Source organism: Neovison vison, chromosome 6 (genome assembly GCF_020171115.1).
Source record: "Neovison vison isolate M4711 chromosome 6, ASM_NN_V1, whole genome shotgun sequence".
In the NCBI taxonomy this organism is placed as follows: Eukaryota; Metazoa; Chordata; class Mammalia; order Carnivora; family Mustelidae; genus Neogale; species Neogale vison.
The window spans coordinates 102,940,560-102,968,024 of record NC_058096.1 but is presented as its reverse complement, the minus strand read 5'-3'; the positions used below and the strand labels follow the sequence as shown (position 1 = coordinate 102,968,024).

General features: G+C 38.1%; 1 protein-coding gene across 1 annotated transcript; it reads left to right on the top strand.

The window, feature by feature from the left end:
* The first annotated feature begins 54 nt into the window (after positions 1-54).
* MRPL47 (mitochondrial ribosomal protein L47) lies at positions 55-27,465 on the top strand. Its single transcript, XM_044251832.1, has 7 exons — positions 55-177; positions 3,161-3,312; positions 4,075-4,135; positions 18,579-18,675; positions 22,132-22,262; positions 24,275-24,370; positions 27,198-27,465. Exons 1-7 carry the CDS (start codon positions 80-82, stop codon positions 27,319-27,321), a joined length of 759 nt encoding a protein of 252 aa, XP_044107767.1. The 5' UTR covers positions 55-79; the 3' UTR covers positions 27,322-27,465.

The window sequence follows — 27,465 nt, the reverse complement described above, 5'->3', positions numbered from 1 at the left end:
TTTTCTCCATCCGGTCGACGTAAAACGACGGAAGTGACGTCATGGGAAGAAAAAGGGATGTGCTTCCGTCTGTGGAAATATGGCTGTGGCCAGTTTCGGCGTTCTTTGCCGAAACTTCTTAACCAGCCTGAAGGCTTCCAGGTCGCTTATAAGTCCTCAGGCCCTAGCTAGCACAGGGTAAGTGATGTGAGGAGTAGGCTTGTTCTCCTCTCCGGTTTTAGATATTGTTTGGCCGCCGAGATGTTGAAAACCGCTGAGAGGTCGTGCGGATGGAGGAGACCGAAAACACTAGCGTGAGGAGGGAATGACCTTAGAAAAGTCGCCCACCTCCGACATTTCCGTTCCTTTCTCAAACATTTTGTTGTCATTTACTGAGGACCACGCAGTCCATGGGGTCTGTGGATACCCAGTATTTGTTGAATTAAACCTAAAGGTGCAGACGCATCCCGTTTGGCTGGGTGAGTTGCACTGAAGAGATTTGGTTATGGAACGGAACCAGGTTTGGATGGATGAAAAAGAAGGGGGCCTTTGTAATTCCAGAATCTATCACAAAGAGACTGTTTAATAATGTTCAGTGGATAAATGAAACTCAAATGAACGGAAAGTAGCCCTGCAGGTGTGAAAAAGGAACATCCTACATATGTTCATTATTTCTGGAAAGTGTTTTTTAGACAGACGAACTAGAGTTTATGGCGTATGGTTTCTTCATTTATTTTGGCTTTATGTGTAATGAGTTGAATTTTATACATAGTTGGGTATATCGGATTTTTAAAAATTATTATTTTATTTATTTATTTTAAGTAGGCTCCAGACTCCTCTGGTGATGGAGCCCATCGCCCGACTTGAGAGGAAGTAATGTACGTGCCCTTGAATCCAGCACAATAATGAGCGTCTGTTATGTTCTACAATATTATTGCTTACGCTTTCCCTAGAGATAATATTTTTTTTCATTTTGTAGAGACTCAAAGGTTGTAACTTGATAAAGGTAACAAACTTCGATCAATTGTCTCTTCCTCATCATCCTTTTTTCTTCAAAATAAACAAAAAAAAATAAGATTTTTATTAATGAATACCTGTTCATTTGCGGACACTTTGGAAAATAAGACAAAGTGTTTTGAAGAAAGTAATAATTTTTGCCACTCATACATAAAGATTTCCTTCCATTCTTTTAAATTTTGCATATATACACATACACATGTAATTTTAGAAAAAGCCAGAATCGTATTTACATATAAGCAGTTTTGTGCTTTATTCTTGTTTCCCCAACTTTTTATTTTTAAAAATTTCAAACCGACAGAGAAGTTGTAAGAATAGACATAAATAACCATATGCTCTTCATCTTTATTAAGCAATCCTTAGCAATTTTGTCACATTTTCTGTGTCTCTGTATATCCATGCCTTTATATTTTTTTTCTGAGCTATTTGAGGCATGTCAGAATTGCAAACATCATGACACTTCAGCATTTATCTCCTAAGAACAAGAGCACTATCTTAACTACATACAGTACTACAGTGATCACGCTGGAGAATGTAATATCAATGTACTACAATTACTGTTCTTTTATCTAGCATACAGTCCAAATTGAAATGTCATCAATATCTTGCTAATTTCTTTTTCTTTCTTAATTTTTTATTCAGCGTCCAATCATCAGTCACAGATGGCATTAGTTGTTGTCTCCTTCGTTATCTTTAATCCAGAACATTTTTTATAAAATCAGCCTTTTTAGATTATCCCTCCATTTGAATTTGTCTGATTGCATCCTTGTGTTTAGATACAGGTTAACTTTTTTGGGAAGGAATACACTTGTGATGTAATTTGCTATTGTGTTTTCAGTGATTTCACCAGGTTATTAAATATTCTTTAAAAATATGATTTTTAGGGACATCTGGGTGCCTCAGTCAGTTAAGTGTCTGCCGTCAGCTCAGGTCACGATCCCAGGGTTCTGGGATTGATTCCGTTGGGCTCCTTGCTCAGTGGGGAGCCTGCGTCTCCCTCTGCCTATCGTTCCTCCTGCATGTGCTGTGTGTGTGTGTGTGTGTGTGTGTCTCTGACAAATAAATCTTAAAAAAAAAAAAAAAGCCATGATTTTTAAGTTACTGCACAATAATGTCATAGAAATGAACAGTAATTGAGGCATCTAGGTGGTTCAGTCTGTTGAGTGTCCAACTCTTGATTTCTGCTCAGGTCATGATCTTAGGGTTGTGGAATTGAGCTGCCTCTCCCCACCCACAGGCTCCACACTCAGTATGGAGTAATCTTGAGATTCTCTCTCCCTCTGCCTCTCGTCCTGCACAAGTACCTATGTGCATGCACACACACTCTCTCTCAAATAAATTAAAAAAAAAAAAAAAAACCCAAACTCACAATTAATTTTTTAACCATTACCTGGTTGCATACCTACATTATTATCTACTTTTGGATATCACATATAATGCTTTAATAGACATTTTTACTTATCAGTTTCCAGCTATAGTATTTTTAGTTGAAATTTCTAGATGAGGAATTATTGGATTGAAAGGGGAAGCATGGAAGCTTGTGATATATGTTGTAAAATTAACCTTCAGAATGTCTTTTTCTGCTCATAGAACCACTATCAGTGTATGAAAGGCCTAAAAATGTTACTTTGAAATATAATTATATCAGTGGGGGGGCTGACTTTCTTAGTCTTTAGAGCATGAGTTTAAGCCCCATGTTGGAGCCTACTTAAAAAATTAAAAAATAGGGGGCACCAGGGTGGCTCAGTTGTTAAGCGTCTGCCTTTGGCTCAGGTCGTGATCCCAGGGTCCTGGGATTGAGCCCCGCATCGGGCTTCTGCTTGGTGGGAAGTCTGCTTCTCTCCCTCCCACTCTCCCTGCTTGTGCTCCCTCTCTTGCTGTCTCTCCGTCCAATGAATAAATAAAATCTTTGAAAAAAATAAAAAATAAAAATATAGTTTTATCAGTATATTACCTCCAAATCATCTGAATATATTAACCTGTGAAATTAAAGGGTAATAACATCTGTAATGCAGTGTTAAAAATAATTTCTAAAACATTTTATGTTTGTTTCTTGTGCAGAAACTCTGATTTTCTTAACATTACAGATGAGGAAATGATTCCAGTTATTGCTTATAAAATCCAAATGTTGTAAAACATTAATCACTTGTTTATATATGTTCAGTTGCAGGTTTTCTCTTAGTCTTTTGTCTAAGAACATACCAAATATCACATCTTTTCACCAGTGTAGATTACTTCATACCACATTGTCAAGGAAAGGACTGGAAGAATTTTTTGATGACCCAAAGAATTGGGGGGAAGAAAAAGTAAAATCTGGTAAGATATTTGGGTTGATCAATGTTAAATGTATTTATTGAACCCTTTATCATTTTGGGATTATTTATGCACCTTGGAAATCATTTAGGTATTTCGTTTTTTTCTTTCCTTTGGGAATGTCAAAGAAAATTAAAAGGATAATGTAATATAGAGTTAATTGTTAGAGGTTTAGAAGAGCAATATGTTGAAATTATTAACTGAGGGGCACCTGGGTGTCTCAGTTTCTTGAGCATCCAACTCCCAGTTTTGGCTCAAATTATGATCTCAGGGTCAAGAGAGTGAGCCCCATGTCTAGGCTTCCTGCTCTTCAGCTGGGAATGTCTTTAGATTCTCTTCTCCCTCTGCCCATCCCTTCACTTCCATGCACACATGTGTTCTCTCTCTAAACAAATAAAAAAAAATACTTTAAAAAGAAAAAAGAAATTGTTAATTGAAGTGAGATTAAGGTTTGTTTTAGATTTCATTTTTTAGAGATAATTGAATATTAATTTATGATGATATAAGATATTTTGGCATTAAGTTTTGGAAATATATTCTTTATTAATACAACATTTTTTGTATGTTTTTGCCAGTCACATTACTAATATTTTCGTGTGTTACCTAATTTAATGCCAATTTAATCCTAATTATGTTTTATACTATAATGTGATAAAACTATTATATTTTATAGATAAGCAAATAGGTTTAGAGAGTTTAAGTAATTTGCCCCAGGGCACATAGCTAGAATATTTTTTCATGTTGTGAATTTCATAATTTTAATAGGAGCTTCATGGACCTGTCAGCAGTTAAGGAATAAAAGTAATGAAGATTTACATAAACTTTGGTAAGTATACTGAGTACATTAATATGTAGGTGTTCAGGGAGTGCTGGAGTGGCTCAGTAGAGCATGTAACTCTTGATCTTGGGGTTGTAAGTTCAAGCCCCACATTGGGTATAGAGATTACTTAAAAATAAAATCTTAGGAAATACATATGTGTAAGTGTTTGAAGCAGTTAAAGTATAACAGTGAGGTATAAACATTATATGTATTTGATGTAAGAAATATAGTAACGTAATTTGTCTTACAATACTATGGGTGATGTATAAAATCATAGATTTTATAAATATGACATGTTAAGTTACGTTAAGACAAATGTAATAGTGTTCTCAAGTATTTGGGGATTTAGAAATTTTACTGTTACTGCTACTAATCATACTAGCATATTTATACTAACAATTTTAGTAAACTAATGAAATAGAGTTTGTTACATTTAGGCCTTCCTCCTTTTTATTACGTTATGCATGGTCTGTAATCTTTAGCTTATTTACTCTGGGGAGTATGTTGGAGAGTGCTTTTTTTTTTTTTTTTAAGATTTTATTTATTTATTTGAGAGAGAGACAGTGAGAGAGAACATGAGCGAGGAGAAGGTCAGAGAGAGAAGCAGACTCCCCGTGGAGCTGGGAGTCCGATGCGGGACTTGATCCTGGAACTCCAGGATCATGACCTGAGCCGAAGGCAGTCGTTCAACCAACTGAGCCACCCAGGCGTCCCTGGAGAGTGCATTTAATTGGGAATTTAGCTAGATACTTCTGGCAGATTTTCCTGATGAATTAGAGAGGGTTGAGAGAATTTAAGATAGGGTTGCATTTTTAATGGATTATTTATTTACTTACTTACATATTTGTATTTATTTTTATTAAGGAGCAATTGACATAACATTGTATTAGTTTCAGGGGTACAACTTAGTGATTTGAGACTTGTATGCATTGTAAAATGATCCCCTTAATAAGTACAGTTCAAATATGTCACTGCACATAGTTAGAAATTTTTTTTTCCTTGTGATGAGAACTTTCAAGATCTGCATTCCTAGGTATTTTCAAATGTACAGTACAATATTAACTAATCATTATGCTATACATTACATCCCCTTGACTTACTCATTTTATAACTGGAAATTTGTACTTTTTCACTCCTCACACCCATTTTGCTCTTAACCTTAAAAATAGTTATTTTACCAGCAAAGTGGGTTTATTCAGGAATAATGGAATTGAATTTAAGGACAAGCAAGCTATCAGAAATTACTGCCTGTGCTCTCTTGAATTAAAACCATAGGCCAATCTAACAAAGGAATATTATTTTATGGAGAAAGTCCATTTGAGTGAAAGTCCATATGAGAAAAGCAGAGAGTTCAGGGTGATGGTTTCTCATTGGCTTAGCTGCTGACATAGTCAGTTTCTTATAAGAAACTGAGATGGCAGTGTATGTCTTTCCCTGTTGGAGTCTGTAATTGATTCTTTCCTGTTGGAGATTCTTCTATTAGGGATCTGTAATTGACATTTTTTCCTGTAATTGACATGGCATGTTATGGCTCCGTTTCAGCAACCCCTTCCATCATCTCCAGTCCACTTTAGTTAGGTTTCCTTTTATTAATTCACACTTTCTGCCTTTTGGTCAAGATCTTTCCTTAAAAGCAGTGGTGTTCAAGACTCAGTTTTTCTATATTTAGTGGTGTTGTCCTTCAATGCCGGGAAGGATCTTTCTTGGTTGTCATGTCCTGCCTTCGAGGGAAAGTGCCTAACAGTTGGGAACGTCAAAAGCCCACTTTTGAGTAACAAGGAAGGTTAAGAGAGAATTTTCTGGCAGTTCCCATCTAAAGTTTATACTTCTCAAGGCCTAACTATTAGAGATCATCTCCTTATTAGGTGCATAATTTTTTAAAATTTAAATTTCAGTGTAATTAAAGTGTTATATTAGTTTCAGTTGTACAATATAGTGATTGACAATTCTATATATTACATAGTGCTTGTCACCGTAAGTGTACTCTTAATCTCCTTCACCTGTTTCACTGTCCCCCACCTCCCTTCTGGGAACCATCAGTTTGTTCTCTATAGTTAAGACTTTTTTTGTTTGTCTCTTTTTTTTACTTTGTTTTGTTTCTTAAATTCCACATATGAATGAAATCATATGGTATTTGTCTTTCTCAGACTTATTTCACACTTAGCATGATATCCTCTAGATCCATCCTCGTTGCAAATGGCAAGATTTCATTTTTTTTATTTTATTTTATTTTATTTTATTTGACAGAGAGAGATCACAAGTAGGTAGAGAGGCAGGCAGAGAGAGAGAGAGGAGGAAGCAGGCTCCCTGCTGAGCAGAGAGCCCGATGCGGGACTCGATCCCAGGACCCTGAGATCATGACCTGAGCTGAAGGCAGCGGCTTAACCCACTGAGCCACCCAGGCGCCCTGATTTCATTCTTTTTTATGGCTGAGTAATGTCTGTTGTACATATATATATACCACATTTTCTTTATTCATCTATCAGTGGATAGTTGGTGTGCTTCCATACTTCAGCTGTTGTAAATAATGCCTCAATATACATATAGGTGCATATATCTTTTTTGATCTGTTTCAGTATTTTTTGGTTAAATACCCAGTAGTGAAATTACTGGATCATATAGTAATCTAGTTGTAATTTTTTGAGGATCTTTCATGCTGTTTTCCACAGTGGCTGCACCAGATTGTATCCCCACCAACATTACACAAGAGTTCCTTTTTTATCCATATCCTTGTCAGTACTTACTTCTTACGGTTTTTATTTTAGCCATTCTCACAGGTATGAAATGATAACATTGTGGTTTTGATCTGCATTTCCCTGATGATGAGTGATGTTGAGCATCTTTTCATGTATCTATTGGCCATCTGTATGTGTTCTGTGAGGAAATGTCTGTTCATGTCTTCTGTCCATTTTTAAATTTGGTTAATTGTGGGTTTTTGGTGTTGAGTTCTATAAATAATTTGTGTATTTTAGATACTAAACACTTTATCAGATATGTCATTTGCAAATATCCTCTCCCATTCTCTGTGTTGTCTTTTTGGTTTTTTTTTTGATTATTCCCTTTGCTGTGCAGAAGCTTTGTATTTTAATTGTCCCAATACTTTATTTATTTATTTTTTAAAAAGTAGACCACACCCAATGTGGAGCCCATCATGGGGCTTGAACTCACGACCCTGAGATTAAGACCTGAGCCACCCAGGCACCCCCTAATGGTTTATTTTTGCTTTTGTTTCCCTTGTCTGGGGAGACCAATCTAGAAAAATGTTGCAGTGGTTGATATCAGAGAAATTACTGCCTGTGCTCTCTTTAAGGATTTTTGGTCTTTAATCCACTTTGAGTTTATTTTTATGTATGGTGTAAGAAAGTGGTCCAATTTCATTCTTTTGCATGTGGCTGTCTAGTTTTCCTGACACCATTTGTTGAAGAGACTGTCTTTATCCCATTGCATAATCTTGCCTCCTTTCTTGAAGATTAACTGACCACATAATTGTGGGGTTTTTTTCAAGGTCTTTTGTATTTATTTGAGAGAGAGAGAGAGCCAGGGAGCAGGTGTGTGAGGCAGAGAGGAGCAGAGTGGGAGGGAGAGGGCAGGATAAAGAATTTTAAGCAGATTCCCCACTGAGCACAGAGCAGAACCCTGAGTTCAGGACCTGAACCGAACCAGTTAGAGGCTTAACTGACTGAGCCACCCAGGTACCCTTCATGCGTTTATATTTGAGCTCTCTGTTCTGTTGCATTGATCTAGGTGCCTGTTTTTGTGCCAGTGCCATACTCTTTTGATTACTACAGCTTTGTAGTCTAACTTGAAACCTGGAGTTCTGATAACCTCTGGTTTTGTTCTTTTTCAAGATTGCTTTGGGTGTTCAGGGTCTTTTGTGGTTCCATGCAAATTTTAGGATTGCTTATTTCTAGTGCTGTGAACTATTGGTATTTTGATAGGGATTGTGTTAAATCTGTAAATTGCTTTGGGTGGTATGGCCAGTTGAGCAATATTTGTTCTCCAAATCCCATGAGTGTGAAATATCTTTCTGTGTGTGTTGTCTTCAACTTCTTTCATTGATGTTTTATAGTTTTCATAGTACATATCTTTCACCTCCCGGGTTAAGTTTATTCCTAAGTACCTTATTATCTTTGGTGCAATTGTAAATGGGATTGTTTTCTTAATTTCTTTTTCTCCTGCTTCATTATTAGCATATAGAAATGCAGCAGATTTGTGTAGATTGATTTTATACCTGTGACCTTACTAAATTCATTTATTCTAGTAGTTTTTTGGTAGAACCTTTAGGGTTTTCTACATATAGTATGTCATCTGCAACTAGTGAAAGTTTTATTTCTTCCTTACCAATTTGGATGCCTTTTATTTCTTTTTGTTTTCTCCAATGGCTAGGACTTACCATACTATGTTGAATGAAAGTGGTGACAGTGGACATCCTCATCTTGTTTATGACCTTAGGGGAAAAGCTCTCAGTTTTCCCCCATTAAGTATGATGTTTGCTGTGGATTTTTCATAGATGGTCTTTTTTTTTTTTTTTTTTTAAAGATTTTATTTATTTATTTGACAGAGAAAGATCACAAGTAGGCAGAGAGGCAGGCAGAGAGAGAGAGAGGAGGAGGAAGCAGGCTCCTTGCTGAGCAGAGAGCCCGATGTGGGACTCGATCCCAGGACCCTGAGATCTTGACCCGAGCCAAAGGCAGCGGCCCAACCCACAGAGCCACCCAGGCGCCCCATAGATGGTCTTTATTATGTTGAGGTATATCGTCTAAATCCACTTTGTTGAGGGTTTTTATCATAAATAGATGTTGTATTTGTCAAATGATTTTTCTGCATCTATTGAAATGATCATATGGTTTTTATCTTCTCTCTTGTTGATGTGATGTATCATGTTGATTGATTTGTGAATATTGAGCAACCCTCTCATCCCAGTAATAAATCCACTTGATTATGGTGAAATTTTTTTTTAATGTATTGTTGGATTCTTCTTGCTAATATTTCATTGAGGATTTTTTTTTTTTTTTAAGATTTTATTTATTTATCAGAGAGAGGGAGAAAGAGCGAGCGAGCACAGGCGGACAGAATGGCAAGCACAGGCAGAGGCAGAAGCAGGCTCCCTGCTGAGCAAGGAGCCCGATGTGGGACTCGATCCCAGGACGCTGGGATCATGACCTGAGCCGAAGGCAGCTGCTTAACCAACTGAGCCACCCTCATTGAGGGTCCTCAATGAGGATTTTTGCATGTATAGTCTGGAGTTCTGTTTTTTTGTAGTCTTTATCTGGTTTTGCTATGAGGATAATTCTGGAATCATAGAATGAATTTGGAAGCTTTCCTTCCTCTTCTATAAAAGAATAAGTATTATTCTATAAAAGAATTATTTTATAATAATAGAATATTCTATGAAAGAATTCTTTTTCTATATATATTTTTAAATTTTTAGTTATTTATTAGACAGAGATCACAAGTAGGCAGAGAGGCAGGCAGAGAGAGAGGGAGAAGCAGGCTTCCTGCTGAGCAGAGAGCCCGATGCGGGGCTTGATCCCAGGACCTGAGATCATGACCTGAGCCAAAGGCAGAGGCTTAACCCACTGAGCCACCCAGGCGCCCCTTTTTCTATATGCTTATTCTGTAAAAGAATAAGTATTACTCTATAAAAGAGTAAGTATCAACTCTTCTTTAAAAGATAGAATTCTTGGGGCACCTTAGTGGCCCAGTCAGTTAAGCATCTGTCTCGATTCCAGCTCAGGTCATGAGATCAAACCCCACATCAGGCTCCTCACTCAGCAGAGCGTCTACTTGAGATTTTCTCTTTCCCTCTGCTTCTCCCACCTGTGTGCATACGTGTGGCGTCTCTCTCAAATAAATAAGTAAATCTTTTTAAAAATAAGTAAATAAAAAAAAAATAAAACGTGGAATTCCCCTGTGAAGCAATCTGGTCCTGGACTTTAGTTTGTTGGAAATTTTTGATTATTGCTTCAGTTTCTTGGCTGGTAATCAGTCTGTTCAAATTTTCTATTTCTTCCTGATACCGTTTTGGGAGGTTATATGTTTCTAGGAATTTATCTGTTTCTTCTAGGTTGTTCAGTTTGTTGACATATAATTTTTCATAATATTCTCTGACAGTCCTAGTCATTTCTTGGTCGTCGGGTGTTATTTATGATTTTGTTTGGGTGTTTGTTTGTTTTTTTTTTATGAGTCTGGCTAAAGGTATATTTGCTGATCGTTTCAAAGAATCAGCTTCTGGTTTCATTGATCTGTTTTCTCTGTTGTTTTAGTTTCTATTTCATTTATCTCTGCTCTAATCTTTTTATTATTTCCTTTCTCCTGCTGGTTTTGGGTTTTGTTTGTTGTTCGTTTTTTACTTCTTTGGGTGTAAGGTTAGATTGTTTATTTGAGATTTTTTTTCTTCTTAATATAGGTCTATATTGCTGTAAATTTCCTTCTTAAAACTGCTTTTGCTGCATCCCAAAGATTTTGGACCTGCTGTTTTCATTTTCGTTTGTCTTCATGTATTTTTTTTATTTCCTTTTTGATTTCTTGGTTGACCCATTTCAGTTATTAGTAGCATGTTATTTTAACCTCCATGTATTTGTGGGTTTTTTTCCAGATTTTTCTTGTAGTTGACTTCTGGTATCATAGCATTTGTGGTCTGAAAAGATGCATAGTATGACTTTGACTTTTAAAAATTTGTTAACACTTCTTTTGTGGACTCAGTAATCTGCTCTAGAGAATGTTCTGTGTGCACTCGAAGAAAGAATGTGTATTCTACCATTTTAGTATGGAATGTAATGAATATATCTGTTAGATCCATTTGGTCCAATGTGTCATTCAAAGCCACTCTTTCCTTGTTGATTTTTTGTTTGGATGATCTCTCCATTGATGTAAGTGGGGTATTAAAGTTCTCTGCTAGTATTGTATCATTTCCTTCTTTTACGTTATTAGCTGCTTTATATGTTTAGGTGCTCCCTTTTTGAGTGCATAAATAATCCCAATTGTTATGTCTTCTTGTTGGATTGTTCCCTTTGTGATTATATAGTATCCTTCCTTGTCTCCTATTATAGACTTAAATGTTTTAAAGTCTATTTCGTCCAGTATAAGTATTGCTGCACATTTTCCTTTTGTTTCCATTCGCATGATACATATTTTTCCATTCCTCCACTTTCAATCTGCATGTGCCTTTAGGTCTGAAACGAGTTTCATGTGGGCAACAGATAGATAGGTCTTGCTTTTTTATCCTTTCCATCACCCTTTGTCTTTCGATTGCAGTGTTTACTCCATTTACATTTGAAGTAGTTATTGATAGCTAGCCATTTTATCGCTGTTTTATGATTGTTTTTCTCCTGTGTTCCTTTTTTCTCTTGCTCTCTTACAGTTTGCTGGCTTTCTTTCGGGATATATTTGGATTCCTTTCTTGTTATTTTTTATATATTGATTACTGGTTTTTGATTTGTGATTTACTCTTAGGTTTATATATAACCTCTTGTGCATATAGCAATCTATATTAGGTTGATGGGCACTTACGTTTGGAACCCATCCTAAAAGCACTACATTTTTACTCCTCTGGTTCTCATATTTTATGTATATTGTGTCATACTTTACATCCTTCTATTCTGTGAATTTCTTAACTGATTTTTGTAGATATACTTACTGCTTTTGGGCTCCTTACTTTTATTCCTGCTTATGGTCTTTCTACTCAGAGTCCCCTTTAACATTTCTTATAAGGCTGTTTTAGTGATGAATTCCTTTAACTTTTGTTTTTCTGGGAAACTTTATCTCTTCTTCTATTCTGAATAACTTTGCTGGATGATACAGGTTTTTTTTTTCTTTCAGCTCTTAAAATACATCATGCACTCTCTCTGACCTGCAAATTTTCTGCTGAAATCAGCTGATAGCCTTATGGGGTTTCCCTTGTATGTAATTGTTTTTTTTAGCTTATTTTAAAATTCTTTCTTTCTTTTTTTTTTTTTTAAATATTTTATTTATTTATTTGACAGAGACAGATCACAAGTAGGCAGAGAGGCAGGCAGAGAGAGATGGAGAAGCAGGCTCCCTGCTGAGCAGAGAGCCCGATGCAGGACTCGATCCCAGGACCCTGAGATCATGACCTGAGCTGAAGGCAGCAGCTTCACCCACTGAGCCACCCAGGCGCCCTAAAATTCTTTCTTGATCACTGTCTTTTGCCATTTTAATTACTGTGTGTCTTGGTGTGGACCTCCTTAAGTTGATTTTATTGGGTGCTCTCTATGCCTCCTGGATCTGAATTTCTGTTTACTTACCCATGTTCAGGAAGCTTTCAGCTGTTATTTCTTCAGATAAATTTTCTGACCCCTTTACTCTGTCTGCCCCTTCTAGGATCCCTGTAATATGAATATTATTATGCTTGATGGTGTTCCTGAGTTCCCTAAGTCTATTTTCATCCCCCCCCCCAAATTCAGCATGATTGCTTTCCATTATTCTGTCCTCCTGTTCACTAATCTGTTTTTCTGTTTCCTGTAGTCCACTATTTATTCTCACTAGGGTATTTTTAATTTCAGTTATTGAGTTGTTCATCTCTGATTGGTTCATTTTTATACTTTCTGTCTGTTTTTTGAGGGTCTCAGTGAGGGTCCTCCATTTTTTTCTCAAGTCCAATGATTACCTTTATGACCATTATTTTAAATTCTCTATCAAGAAAATTACTTAACATCTGTTTCATTTGGGTCTCTTGCTGTGATTTTTATCCTTTTCTTTCATCCTTGCCCCTCCAGCATAGGTCCCAAGATTAAGAAACAAATCTCCCTCCTGTACACCCTAGGATTCTTTCAGACTGATGCTGTTTTGTATCTCAGTGGAACTATTTGTTGTACTGTCTCTTTAAGAATGGGACTCCAGGGTCACCTGGGTGGCTCAGTGAGTTAAGGCCTCTGCTTTCGGCTTGGGTCATGGTCCCAGGGATCGGCCCGGGCCGCATCAGGCTCTCTGCTCAGCGGGCAGCCTGCCTCCCCCTCTCTCTCTGCCTGCCTCTCTGCCTACTTGTGATCTCTGTCTGTCAAATAAATAAATAAATAACCTTTAAAAAATATTAAAAAAAAAAAAAAAAGAATGGGAACTCCATTTCCTCTCATCCTCAACTCTCTTGGACCTAACCCTGCTGCTTTTTAAAGTTTAAAGTGTTAAACTCCAGCGATTCTAAGAATTCGAGAAATTAAGCCTCTCTGCTTGTCAAAGGCAGATGTTACAGGGATTCATCTTCCCAGTGCGGGTCCTCCATGCCTGGGGTGCCTGGCATAGGATGCAAGAGTATGAAAGCCTGGTCTGGGCATGTTGAGAAAGCTGTCTCATCACACATCTGCTTCAGTTCCAGGAAATTCATACCTTCAGGTCACTGAATGGTGTGCAGGTCCCAGAGTTTAGTGCTTTCCCTAGATGTGTCATGTGAATCCAGGATCCTGTTGCTTGGAGTTTGGTGGCACAAGGTTGAAGAGAGTCTTTCTGGAGGTGTGTTTTTCAATAGATGAAATCTTTAGGTTACAAAATATAATACTTAAGGTTGCTGTCTCCAGGGAGTGCACTGTGAAAAGCATTTTTTTTTTTAAAGATTATATTTATTTATTTGACAGAGAGAGACAACACAGGCAGCAGAGACAGACAGAGAGAGGGAACACAAGCAGGGAGAGTCGGAGAGGGAGAAGCAGGCTGAACAGGGATCCCGACACGGAGCTCAATCCCAGGACCCTGGGATCATGACCTGAGCCAAAGATAGACACTTAACTGCCTGAGCCATCTAGGTGCCCCTCCATTACTATGTCTTCAGTGGCCTTAATTAAAGGGATGGTGGCAGGAGTGGCTCTGAGACAAGGGGGATCCCCATGCCTCAGGGTCTAGCTGTTAGCTGTAATACCCTATAGGTTGTTGATGGTCCCCATGTTTTGGTGTGAGTACTCCCAAGGGCATTTCCTTCTGTTTTAGAAAGAGGAGAAAGGAAAGTTGATGATTAGGATGTCCAAGGGCAGGGTACATTACTAGGCTTTTTTAAAGTTCCAAAGGTTACGTTTTCCTGACTTTCCCAAATAATAAGGTCAAATTTGTCATCTTTTAGTAAAGCATATAGAGTTTGAGTCTTAAGAGAGAATTTTGGGATGCCATTTCCAACAGTAGCCAGCAAGTCCAAGAAAGCCTCATAGTGGATGCTTCGTTTTAGGTTTGGGGAAGTTCAGGATGTCTTGAAGTCTGCCTGGATCCAAAAGTCCTTGTTCTAAGATCTGGTGCCCTAAGTATGAAACCTAAGTTTGAGCAAACTGCAGTTTATTTTGGAGAGTTTATGTCTCTTTAAGGCCAAAAGTTGCAACAGTTAGATGTTTTCGTCCTGTGAAGAGTTTTGAGAAAGGGAGCAAAGAGGCAAATCATCTACATATTATAACAGCATACAAACTATATGATAGTTTACAGCAAACTATATGATCTAAATCAGTTTTTAAGGTTTGTGAGAGTAAGAAGGACTCTCTGTAGGCCTGGGGCATTTCTGGCTTGGTATATTTCCCATTCTTCCCAAGTGAAAGCAAAAAAATTAACTGTCCTTATCAGCTGGAATACTAAATATGTACTACAGAGGTCAGTTACAGTGAACAATCTGCTTTCAGTGGAAATGAATGTCAGTAGCAGATGGGGGGCGGGAAGCCCTTAGGAACAAGGTGCCAAGGGATAACGATGTTATTTATTGCTTGGGCTAATCTCCATCCTTAGCCATTGGGTTTTCTTACAGGTAAAATAAGGATATTACAGGGACTAGTGTAGGGATTAATGCACCCGAGAGCCTGGTTATCTTTTATCATGGGCTTCTTTATTTACAGGTTATTTGTTAATTCTGGGGACAGATTTTGAGGGATCTTTTTGAATCTTGATGGGAGATGCACTGTGGATTCTGCCAATAACAGTTGAAGATCTTACTCATAAAGAGGATGGTAGGGGTGCCTGCGTGGCTCAGTGGGTTAAAGCCTCTGCCTTTGGCTCAGGTCGTGATCCCGGGTTCCTGGGATCGAGCCCCGCATCGGGCTCTCTGCTCAGCGAGGAGCCTGCTTCCCTTCCTCTCTCTCTGCCTGCGTCTCTGCCTGCTTGTGATCTCTGTCAAATAAATAAATAGAATCTTTTAAAAAAAAAAAGAATGATCAGTGTCCACAGACTCAGTTATAGTGCTGTCAGAGATGGAGCAAATAATAGATGTCAGAGGGCCATTTAATTTACCTAGTTGGCAATTTTGATTACTACCTTCAAATTGCAGAATTATTTCCCTGTTTTGGAAGAAAAGAATTCTGGTATGGTATTTTTCTAAGAAATATTGGCCCAGTGGGTGCATAGGAACTAAGGAGAAGGTTGTATCTCTCAGAGTGCCTAGACAAATGGGAATCGGTTCAGAGATAGGAACCTATTGAGGTGTATTAGCCATCCCTACTATTTGAGCTGTTTTAGCTCTTAGGCAGAAGCTGCTTCATAGCGGTGGGGTTGAGCACCTAGAGTGTAGCTCTCACATCAGTAGAGACAGATTCATTCCCAATCTGGAGAATGGTTTTTCTGAGCTGATTAAGAGGGAGGATTGGGAAAGCTCTTGTTCCTCAGAGCTCTGTCATTGGGAATTAGGAAGACATTGGAAAGGCCGACTAGGGGGCTGAAGGCTCCTGGAGCATTTCAGTTGGTGATGGTTTTTTTTGTTTTGTTTTGTTTTGTTTTTTAAACATCCTGGCTCTTTGCAATAATGAAAGTAGGAGGGTTTTTGTTTTGTTTAGGGCCCTTATTTGCAAGAGTTGAAAAGTAAGAATTGTGGTGGTCTTATGGGTGTTTCCTCCAAGGATGCAAGTACGGTTATTTACCAAATTAACTAAATCTCAATAGTTTCCCTTTCCATCCTGGTCCTTGTAACTAAAACACAAGTATCTTGGTTCATTCCATTAGTAAATATATTGTTAAATGTTACTCAAGTGGATTCAGCATATTAAAGGAAGACCAAATTGTCTTTAAATTTGCTTTAATTTAGAAATTATAAATTAGAAATAATAAATTACTATTATAATTGACTCCAAATTGTCTTAAAGAAAATTTAAAGACAATTTGGAGTTGGTTATAATAGTAATTTAATGACAGATTCACCAAAATTTTGCATATAATTCATTCATTTCATTCATTCTAGTCAAGGGGCTTAGAAAAAAGTTCTGTATTGCTTGGTGGAGAATTCCAGTGAGGGTTCTAGCATCTTGCCAAAAGTTAGGGATCTGTTTCTCTAACAGAGATGTTTTAGGATGTTTCCATCAAGTTTCATCTAGTGTTTGGTCTACCCCTCACATCAGTCTGAGACACCAGGTTGATGAGTTTGAATAACTGTGCTGAATTCTTCAGCAGATCTCTTGGTGTCCCCAGTCACTTTAGGGAGCTCTTTAACTATGGCTGCAATTCAGCCTTTGTTCAGTGACCATAGATAGGTGGGGTTTATTTAGATCCTCAGAAGACTTAATTTTAAAGGGACAGGTTTTAATAGGTTCAGGAAAGGAAAGGACAGAATAGGAAAGGTTTAGAGGAAAAGGGAAGTTTGGTGAGAGAATCAGCATGGGGAAGCTGGGGGTGTGGAGGGTGAGGCAGTGCAGAAGGGAGGGAGGGTAATGGCACCAGATGTGCGGCCTGAACACAGGTGGCTGCTGTGCATCCTGAGACAAAGAAGATAGGAGGGGAAAAGACCTTATAAGCCTTTTTGTCTTTCTAATTGTTTGTCTGTTAGTCTAGAAATTATATTTTGCAGAGAGGCAGTTTTAGATTCCTAATAATGTTTGGCAGTTTCTAAATACCAGTCAATCCCATTCCATCTTGGCGGTTTTAGAGCCTTGGCTGTCCAGTTCAGTTTTGAAAGAAGTAAGTTTAGGCAGATTGAAAGATCTCCCAAACGGCCACTGAAATCCCAATTTATAGTTGTTAGATATCTCAGGGGCCTGGAACTTGCTATTGGCCTGTAAAGTGGGGGACAGTTTTCGGGGACTGGAAAGCCTTAAATCTGTACAATATGGCTCTACGGGGAGTGTCTAAGTGGTGGAGAAGTTGTGTTGGAAAAGTCAACACGTATTTGGCCTCAGGATGGAAAAAAACCTTTCATTTGGCATCAGAAGTGTTATGTATAGAACAGCACAGCTTCATTATAGAGCAATTAGTTGTATGAAAGCACTGTTACTTAGGTCATCTTGGCTAAAACCAAACAATTTCTCTTCTGCAAAATCATCATCTTCCACAGCTTAAGATACCCCAGTGCCTTTGTGTCGTTTTCAGTGCCTTCCACATTTATTACCTTTCCTTTCTTCCAGCTGTAAATCTCAACCAGATTTATTCATAAAACCTACACCCACACTTCAGCTCTGCCACTTCAGTACGTTTGGTCATGTTTGCTTTGCTTTCCTTTCTAGCCTAACAAATCCCATCTCTCTGAGGCTTTTATCATCCTAGTGAGAAGAGATGTGTCCCCTCTCTTTCACTTAATTCTTTTGGTATTTGTCTATACCGCTTAATATACACATTACATTACAATTTCTGAGGCAGCATAGTAGAATGAAAACAAAAAGAATTAATGCACAAAAGGAGTCCAGAATTTGAATCTTGAATTAGCTGTGTGCCCCAGAATAGCTTACTTCTGTCAGCCTTACTTTTTTCTTTCAGAAAGTGTTAATAGTACCAACCTCAAAGGGTTGTTGTGAGAATTAAATGAGGTTATATATGTAAAATGCTTAGCGCATTGCCTGTCATATAATAGGCACCAAATGTTATCTTCCATCTTCTCTTTCTACTTGGAATATAGGGAATTTTTCTTATGCTTTTTTATAAACTCTCTTAGTACTTAATACAGTATATGGAGGAAAATTTATTAAACAAATGAATAAGAATCAATTATAGCTTTGTTTAAAGGAAATTCTTCATTTTTTTTTTTTAAAGATTTTACTGATTTGACAGAGAGAGAGCGCAAGTAGGCAGACAGAGAGAAGGCGGGGAAGAAGGCCCCCTGCTGAGCAGAGAGTCCGATGCAGGGCTTGATAGCAGGATCCTGAGATCGTGACCTGAGCCAAAGGCAGAGACTTAACCCACTGAGCCACCTAGGTGCCCCTAAAGGATAATTCTCTGTAATGATATTTTATAAATCGACATTTCTAAAGGATTTTTGAATACAGATCATCAGTTTTGATGTCAAAAATTACAACCTTAGGGGCACCCAGGTGGCTCAGTTAGTTTAGCATCCAGCTCTTGGTTTCGCATCAGGTCATGATCTCATGGCTCCTGGGATCAAGCCCCAGGAGGGACTCTGCACACAGCGGGAGTCTGCTTGAGATGCTCTTCCTCTGCTCCTCCCCCTACTCTCTCGCTCTCCCTGTGTCTCTCTAAAATAAATCTTTTAAAAAATTTACAACCTTAATGTAACCATAGACTAGCATCACAAGTCTTGTATTCTATGCTATAGGTATGTCCTACTGAAAGAAAGAAACATGCTCCTGACTCTAGAACAGGAGGCCAAGCGGCAGAAATTGCCAATGCCAAGTCCGGAGCGGTTAGAAAAGGTAACATTTATGGGAGGCTGAAGACTCTTGGGTGGGATAAAAGCCAAAAGATATAAGTGTATGGTTCTTATTTTTCTTGGCAAGTGGATTTCTTTTTTTTAATTTGTTTGATCTTTAGTAAATGTACAGAGACGTGCAGCCTTCACTATTTTAGAATATCTCCATCACCGCAGAGTGAAGTGTCATGCCTATCTGTAGCTACACCCCATTCCCACCTGCAAACCTCATTAGATAAGTGGACATGTTTTTTTATTTCTCTTGGGTAGATACCTAGGAGTGAAATTGCTGGGTTGTATGGTAAATCTGTGTTTAATATTTTAGGAAACAGTCCGTCTGTTCTCTAAATTAGCTGCGCCATTTTACATTTCTAATTCCAGTTTAACTACTTCCTTATGAACAAGGTCAAAGTTTTAATCCTTTTTTTTAATTGTGGTAAACAGATACCATAAAACTTACCTTTTTAGTCATTTTTAAATGTATAGTCCAGTGGTGTTAAGAATATTCACATTGTGGGGCACCTGGGTGGCTCAGTGGGTTGAAGTCGCAGCCTTCGGCTCAGGTCATGATCCCAGGGTCCCGGGATTGAGCCCCACATGGGGCTCTCTGCTCAGCAGGGAGCCTGTTTCCTCCTCTCTCTCTCTGCCTGCCTCTCTGCCTACTTGTGATCTCTGTCAAAAGAAAAAGAATATTCACATTGTTGTGAAAAGGTCAACTATTGTTCAAATTAGGTTTTCTTCATTAAAAAAAAATTCCCAGGGTGCCTGGGTTGCTCAGCCAATTGAGCAACGGACTCTTGATCTCAACTCAGGTCTTGCTCTCAAAGTTGTGAGTTCAGGCCCCACTTTGGGCTTCATGCTGGGCGTGGAGCCTGCTTAAAAAAAAAAAAATGCGCTGGGTTCGTTATTTCCACTACTAGAGGTAATCATTATACATATATCCCATTTATTCATCAGAATTTTTCTCTGCCTGTTCTAGAAGTGTGCCTATTTTTATTTACATTAGATTATTCCCTCTAATTTGGTTATACTGTATAAGCTTTTCTGACATTGGCATTTTCCCCTTACCTAGCATATGCCGGCTATCTTTTCCTATCAGTATATGCAGATCTGCCTTTCCTTTTTTGTGGCTGTACACATGTAAGCTGGTTCTTCCATGTGGAAGTTTTTTGTTTTATTTAGTTAGATCTCTCAGGGTTTTTTGCCTGGATTGCTTGCGAGTCAGCTCTTTGTTGATGTGTCTGTGCCAGAGTAGATAGTGAGAACAGAGCTACCAAGGAAAAAATTTTTTTTAACCTCAAATGTATGTGACATACTACCAAGAAAAATTTATCAAGAAGAATATTTTAAAAGAATTATTCTCAATTTAAGATATAAACTGAAGATTTGGAAGTATGCTTAAGGACACTCTTGGCTTTGGAATAGTTAAACTAGAAAGTTCTTTGAGGTTGGCTTGTTTTGAATAAGATGTATCTAATTGATACTTCCGATTTTCCTTCTTATCTGGTGGCATGAACATGAGTAATCAGATGTTAACTCTGTGGATTGGATAACCATTTAACTTTCTTCCTGAGCTAACATTCGATTTCAGTTAGGCGCCTCAGAAGAAACCTTGCATGGAAGAACTCTAATGTAGTCGGTTCACAGCCAGGCTTACTAAGTTCCTAAGGGCTGCACAGCTTCATATTAGGCTCTGACCAATCTGGTTTCTTCACTCTTCCAAGTTTGTGTGTTTTCAAAATAGGATTCACCGTTCTCATCCATCTTTTATTTCTCAGAGATTTTGTAGAAATTCATATAGTTAAGAGGAAGTACATGTGGATTCAGCTGCTCAGTGTGGCTTTGATTGAAGAAGGGAGAACAGTAGCACTGAGTGTGAGTTGAGTGTATGGGTTATGAGGGAGTCTATCTAAATTTGTGGCTTTCATATCTCTTTTGGGTCCCGCAGCTACCTGGAAGACCTTTTTTTTTTTAAAGAGTGCACACACCTGTTTATGTTGGGGAAGGGCACAGAGAAAGAGGAAGAAAGAATATTAAGTAGGCTCCATACCCAGCATGGAGCCCAGTGTGGGGCTCAGTCTCATGATCCTGAGATCATGACCTGAGCCAAAGTCAAGAGTCAGACACTTAACCAACTGAGCCAGTCAGATGTCCCTAGAAGATTATAATCTAATCTGTCATCTCTCCACCCCCACGTGCTCCCCCCATTTTTGAGAGCTCTTTTAAGAAACAAATGTGTATATGCAATATTTCTGTGTTTGTTATGATGGCTCACAGATAATACATAGAACCAGCTAAAAATGCCTCTCTGGTATTTAGAGAGTATTATTCTAATACTGGTATATTATATCTGATATTATTATTAGAGCTATGAAAAAATTCAGCTTATCTGTCATTATAGTCCCCAAATATGAATATTTATTTATAAATACAATATGTATTGCCTTACCAATATATCATATGCATTGTAAAACTCAATAGAAATGTAAAAAGAAAAAGATAAAAATAGAGGTTCTAATAGGATCTTCTTGGTTCATAATGGATCTTTAGAGATTAGGATCAGGGTAGACTGATATTCTGTTCTCTATAATAGTAGCAGCTGCCAATTAGGTCAAAACATCAGTGTCTGTGTTAGGCACACTGATTAATTGAGGCCAGAACATGGATTTTAATATTAAAAAGTAGCGAACTGTTATCACTTAATAGTTCATTGAGTTTTGAAATAACAGGAGTCAGATGGGGTCTCTGTAAGGAATCTCTACAAGTGTAGCCCACTCCAAACAAAACTAATACCTACATATATATATGGAAATCTAAGTAGATCTTCATTTAAATGAAACTAAACTTTTGGGGCGCTTAGGTGGCTTAGTCATTTGAGCATCTGGCTCTTGTTTTCAGCTCAGGTCATGATCTCATGGGTTGTGAGATCAATCCCTGAGTCAAGCTCATCCTCAGTGGTAGTCAAGAATCTCTCCCTCTGCCTCTCCTCCAACTTGTATGCACTCGAAGGTTCTCTCTCAATTAAATGAATCTTTTAAAAAATCAGTGAAACTAAACTTTTTTAAAAAATTACAAAAAGTGATATTATAAACACTCACGTATGCCTACCTGTGCCAAAAAGACTCTTAGGAAATATTTGGCAGAGTTTTTTTCCTTAAAGATTTTATTTATTTACTCGAGAGAGAGAGAGCGCATGAGCGCACAAGCAGGGGGAGAAGCAGGGTTCCTGCTGAGCAGGGAGCCCATTGTGGGGGTTGATCCTGGGATCCTGAGATCATGACCTGAGCTGAAGGCAGACGCTTAACTGATTGAGCTGCCCAGGCGCCCCCAGAATGGTTCTTTGACAAAAATATTCATTTTCTGTAGCCTTGTCTTTGTACGTTCTCTCTTCTTTTTTGGGCGGGGGGAGTAATTTGTTGTAGGTGATTGTTCAAATTCTGTCTTCTTATTCTCTTACCAGGTAGTAGATTCCATGGATGCATTAGATAAGGTTGTCCAGGAAAGAGAAGATGCCCTAAGACTTCTTCAGACCGGTCAAGAAAAAGGCAGACCTGGTGCTTGGAGAAGAGACATCTTTGGAAGAATCATCTGGTACATGGTTTCCATTGTGGTTTTTCTAAGATGAGAATGGCAATCTCATGCCTTATTCTCCTGTCCAGTATCTTTTATAAAAACTCTCACCATATGAAATATATTATAGATGTATCTAATGTAAACAGAGGTCCCCAGGCCCCTTTGGGGCCCCAGAGTATGAATGAAGATAGCATTATCTCATTGGCCAAGCACCTCATTCTCATGATTCAGTTATTTGTAGGTTCTTTATAACAGTAGTTCCTAATCTTATGTCAATCATATGACTTTTTGAGAATTTAATTAAAGTTATAGATCCTTTCCCTAGCAAAATATACGTGTGCACATACAATTTCAAAGGGTTATAAATACGAATACCATGAAGCTAATTTTAGGACACGTGCCTGCCCGTTAAGAACCTGAGATTTTAAAAATTCTAAAAATAAACAAACAAAAACAAAAAGTTCTTAAGGAATGAAACATTGAAACCATTTCACATGAAACCATTTCAGTGTTCACTCGCATTGCCATCAGGATAAGCCCTAGTCCAAATTATAAAACAGTTTATTTTCATTACATCTTTCCACCTTTTGTCCCTCTAGTTGCCAAAGTTATGTCAGACCTTGGGAGAGGATATGATAATAAACATTCAAACTGTATAAATAGAGAAGACGACCCAGTGTAGACTGTCTCTTCCAGGGCTTTATTGACATTTGGACTGAGCTGCTAAAAGGAAGCATACTTAGTATTTTAAACATCAGTCAACAAAATGAAGAAGGCATTGTGTGTGGTTGGAGACTTTCCCTGTACTCTTAAAATTAAACCACATAATACTGCTTACCCAGTAGATAGGATCTTTTAATGGAGTTTGCAGTAATGGGGCTGCTTGTAGCCAAATGTAGGGGAGTAGCAGTATCTCTAACTGTGTAATCCAATACAGGAAAGAGAGAAATCACCAAAACTAGAAACTTTATTTTTTACTAATATTATTTGGATTAATCCAGTTGAGATCAGTTAGGAAAGGGTGAGGATAAAGGAGAGAATCTCTGTCGATACTAGAATCTAAATGAGTTCTCGTCTCCAGATTCTTTTAAAATTTTGCTTTTCATCTTTTCCAGAGCTAAACAAAGTAGTGAACAAAGCCGTTATATCATCTTTCTGATGTAACTTATTAACTCAAACATCATAATTCCTGTGCCTTCTCCCTAATTTTCTGTTGCATGTTAAAATAGTTAAGATAGCCTTTTAAATGCAGAGCTCCTTCTTAAAAACATTTCATCTAAGGTTTTTTTTTCTGTCAAAAAGAACATGTGGCGGGGCGCCTGGGTGGCTCAGTGGGTTAAGCCCTGCCTTCGGCTCAGGTCATGATCCCAGGGTTCTGGGATTGAGCCCCACATCGGGCTCTCTGCTCCACTGGGAGCCTGCTTCCCCCCCCTCTGCCTGCCTCTCTGCCTACTTGTGATCTCTGTCAAATAAATAGATAAAATCTTTAAAAAAAAAGAACATGTGGCATATTATATTAATTGTATTAATATTGCAGTGGGGAGCAGCAGAGGGAAAGAGAATCCGAAGCAGGCTCTGGGCTGAGCATGGAACCCAGTGCAGGGCTTAATCTCATGACCCTCAGATCATGATCTAAGGTGAAATAGTCGGATGTTAACCAACTGAGTCGCGCAGGTGCCCTGTAAAATCTTTTAAAAGCCAGTTACATCTCATTTTATTGAAAACATATTTAGGGCACCTGGGTGGCTCAGTGGGTTAAGCCGCTGCCTTCGGCTCAAGTCATGGTCTCAGGGTCCTGGGATCGAGTCCCACATCGGGCTCTCTGCTCAGCAGGGAGCCTGCTTCCCTCTCTCTCTCTGCCTGCCTCTCCATCTATTTGTGATTTCTCTCTGTCAAATAAATACATAAAATCTTTAAAAAAAAAAAAAAGAAAACATATTTAGCTCAAAGATGGCTAAAACTGTTCATAAAAAGTGAAAAATATATTAAATATTTTCTGTTAAGGCAGTATCTTTTTGTTTTTTTGGCAGGCACAAATTCAAGCAGTGGCCTATACCTTGGTACCTAAATAAAAGATACAATAGGAAACGATTCTTTGCAATGCCCTATGTGGAACGTTTTGTCAGGTAAGCACAAATACCTTTAATAATGAATCTTTAGAGGACACAAGTTAAACTTCTACGGAAGTAATATATGCACACTGTGGGGGGAATAAATAGAAGAAAAAATTGAAGAATCAGGTAGAAAAGATGAAATTAAAGTCATCCATAATTTTACCAACCAGCAATAGCTGATGTTGACATTCTAGTGTGTATCCTTTCAAAAATTTGTATTGCCTTTCTATTCATCAATCTGTATGTAAGTACATGGTTAAATCCCTCTCTACTGTGAAAACAAAGTCCAAATACGTCAACTGAGTAACTTATGAGTTCATGTTATTGCATGAAAAGGGGCGGGGGTGTCTTTTGTTATGTTAATGGTGTAACTTTTGGAGAGCACCTAATGATGGGGACTGGTTGCTGTAGGAACCAACTTTGAATAGATGGTTGAAACTTTCAGTCCCACTCCCTGATTTCTGGAGAGGGGAAAGGCGCTGGTGGTGTGAATCAGTTGCCAGTGATTTAATCAGCTTATGCCTATGTAATGAATCCTACATAAAAACTGAAGAGGCCAGGGTTCAGGGAGCTTCCCCATTGGTGAGCAGCACCTGGAGACTGGAGGAGAGTGGGACACCCCATTCTTTGCCCTGTGCACCTCTTCTGTCTGGTTGTCCTGAGTTTATATTCTTTTATAATAAATCAGTAATGTAGTGAGTAAAGGGGTTTCCTGAATTCTGTGGGCGACTCCAGCAAATTAATCAAACCTAAGGAGGGTTATAGCCTGTCAGAAGTACAGATAAGAACCTGGACTGTAACTGGCATCGAGGAAGTTGTGGGAACTTCCAGTCTGTAGCAGGTTCTTGAGCACAGATGATGGTCTCTGTGCAATTTTCATGTAGGTAGTGTCAGAAGTAAGTTGAAGTCTCAGACATTCTGCTGGTGTCTGAGAATTGCTTGGTAAGAGGGTGCTGTTGGGGGGACAGTGGAATTAGGTCCAGAACCCTTTAATAGAGTACATCCATTCTGCATCGGCATTAAGCAGCACTTGTCTTTTTCATCATCAGTGCTCTAGATGCAGTCAATCCTTGATTTCTTTCTGCAGAAAGTCTCCAGAATCTGTCCTTTGTACTCCCATCTCTACCCTAGTGCATTCCCCTTTCATCAAAATGAATTACTTCATCTTCCTCACTCCATTCCATTCAAATACAGCTTCCTGGCTCATTTTCCTAACCTTTTATCACACCAGTGCTGTTCTAAAATCTGCAGGAGCTCCATGTCCACAGAACAAATCCAGCTCCTTCCCACCCAGTGTTTCCACAACTTAGTGTTATTGCATATCCTTCATAAAAGTCAGACCCTTCTCCTTATTTCCTGAAGAGTCTTGCTTATTTTCCTTTTGTTGCTTCTTTATCTACAGGTCTGAAATCTCTCCACCATTCACATTTTAAGGCCCAGTTCAGATGCTAAGCAACTGAAGAAATTCAATCGCACTGTTGTTTTTTTTCTTCCATAGCTTCTCCAAACCTAATGTGCCATTTGGTTCTTTTGTCCCTTAATCATGTAAGGTGAAGCTATAATTGACTTCTAAAATAACATATGAGAATTTATGAATCCAGTGTCACTCTTACAGGCTTTATACATGTTCTAATTACTGTTTTTGAACCTTTTTTAGCCTTACCTTCAGAGCATGAAGCATAATCGTTCTGTTCTTAAGAATAGCAAACGTTTATTCTTTCATATGGGTTTATTGATTTTTTTTTTTAAGATTTTATTTATTTGCCAGAGAGAGAGAGAGTAAGCAAGTACACACAAGCAGGCAGAGAGGTAGGCAGAGGCAGCGAGAGAAGCAGGTTCCCCGTCGAGCAAGGATCCCGATGCGGGACTCGATCCCATGACCCTGGGACCATGACCTGAGCCGAAGGCAGTGGCCCAACCCACTGAGCCACCCAGGCATCCCTATTGATTTTTTTTTTAATGGCTAAAATTTAGTTGGAGCAAAGACTGATGAATAGAATGGGTAATCTGGTTTCAGCTTTGCTTAGTATTTATACTATATTTGCAAAATACCTTATATTTTCAAACATCTATACCTATTTTGTTCTTCACCCAGATAGAACTCTTGTCTCAAATTTCTATGACCTCTCCCCCAGCACTGGCGTATTAAGTTATTCACTACATATCTCTTAATTCTTGTTATATTTTATATAAACTTATGCCTAGTGACCAATAAAATATCCTGGAAAATATCAACTTAAATACAGTAAAGGTTGGCATCATGTATTTATCATTTGCAATTTTGATTCATAAGTGACCTAGAGAGCACAGTAATTTAGCTGAGGCACAAATGCTTCATGCTCTAGGATGCTGATGGGTATCCACAAACTCACATAGAGAGTGGTGAGTCTAACTAGCACCCAAGTATCATCTCCTTGTCTAAGTTTGATTCTCTCCATTGTAGGGAAAATGATATGGTAGACTGAGTGCTATTTGGAATCAGGGAATTCCTAGAAGTCTCATGATAGATTTCAGGTACAAAAATCTGTTTAATAAAACTAGTGCTTTTAAAATAAGCTATAAAAGGCAGTCCAGTCTGTTACAGACTTACAAAATCTATTCATTCTTTTCAGATAGGAAATAGAAGAATTGCTGTCGGGTAACAGATGGTTTTGATTTCAGGTTTATCTTTGACTTGCGTCAGTTTACAGTGATTATTCAAGTTTTATAGTTTATATGACATACCTAAGATGGAAGCTGGCATGATTGAGGCTTTTAAGTAACTAATTTGGACATACCTTGATAGTATTGAATAACAGGGGAGTAGTTTTATATAAATTGTTATGCTTTTATATTCTAGATTGAGACTTGAGAAACAAGCCCGGATTGAAGCAAGAAAGAAAAGCTTAGAGAAAAAGAAAGAAAAATTTCTTCAGAAAAAGTTTCCACATCTTTCTGAAGCCCAGAAGTCAAGTCTTGTCTAAATGTCTGAATTCTTAAGTTGGCATTTTGTTTTCCTTTGATAAAACTATATACAAACGTAAATGTGTATTACATAATTTTACAAAGAAATTGTGTTTTTAATCAAATAAATGTCAGCTCTTTGAAGGGTTAACATGGCATGCTAA

Bases quoted from the DNA above. Each gene is read 5' to 3' on its own strand.
- MRPL47 (XM_044251832.1), top strand. From the start codon at position 80: ATGGCTGTGGCCAGTTTCGGCGTTCTTTGCCGAAACTTCTTAACCAGC. The intron at 4,136-18,578 runs GTAAGTATACTG...TCTATGCTATAG, and splicing joins GAAGATTTACATAAACTTTG to GTATGTCCTACTGAAAGAAA. The intron at 18,676-22,131 runs GTAACATTTATG...TTCTCTTACCAG, and splicing joins GTCCGGAGCGGTTAGAAAAG to GTAGTAGATTCCATGGATGC.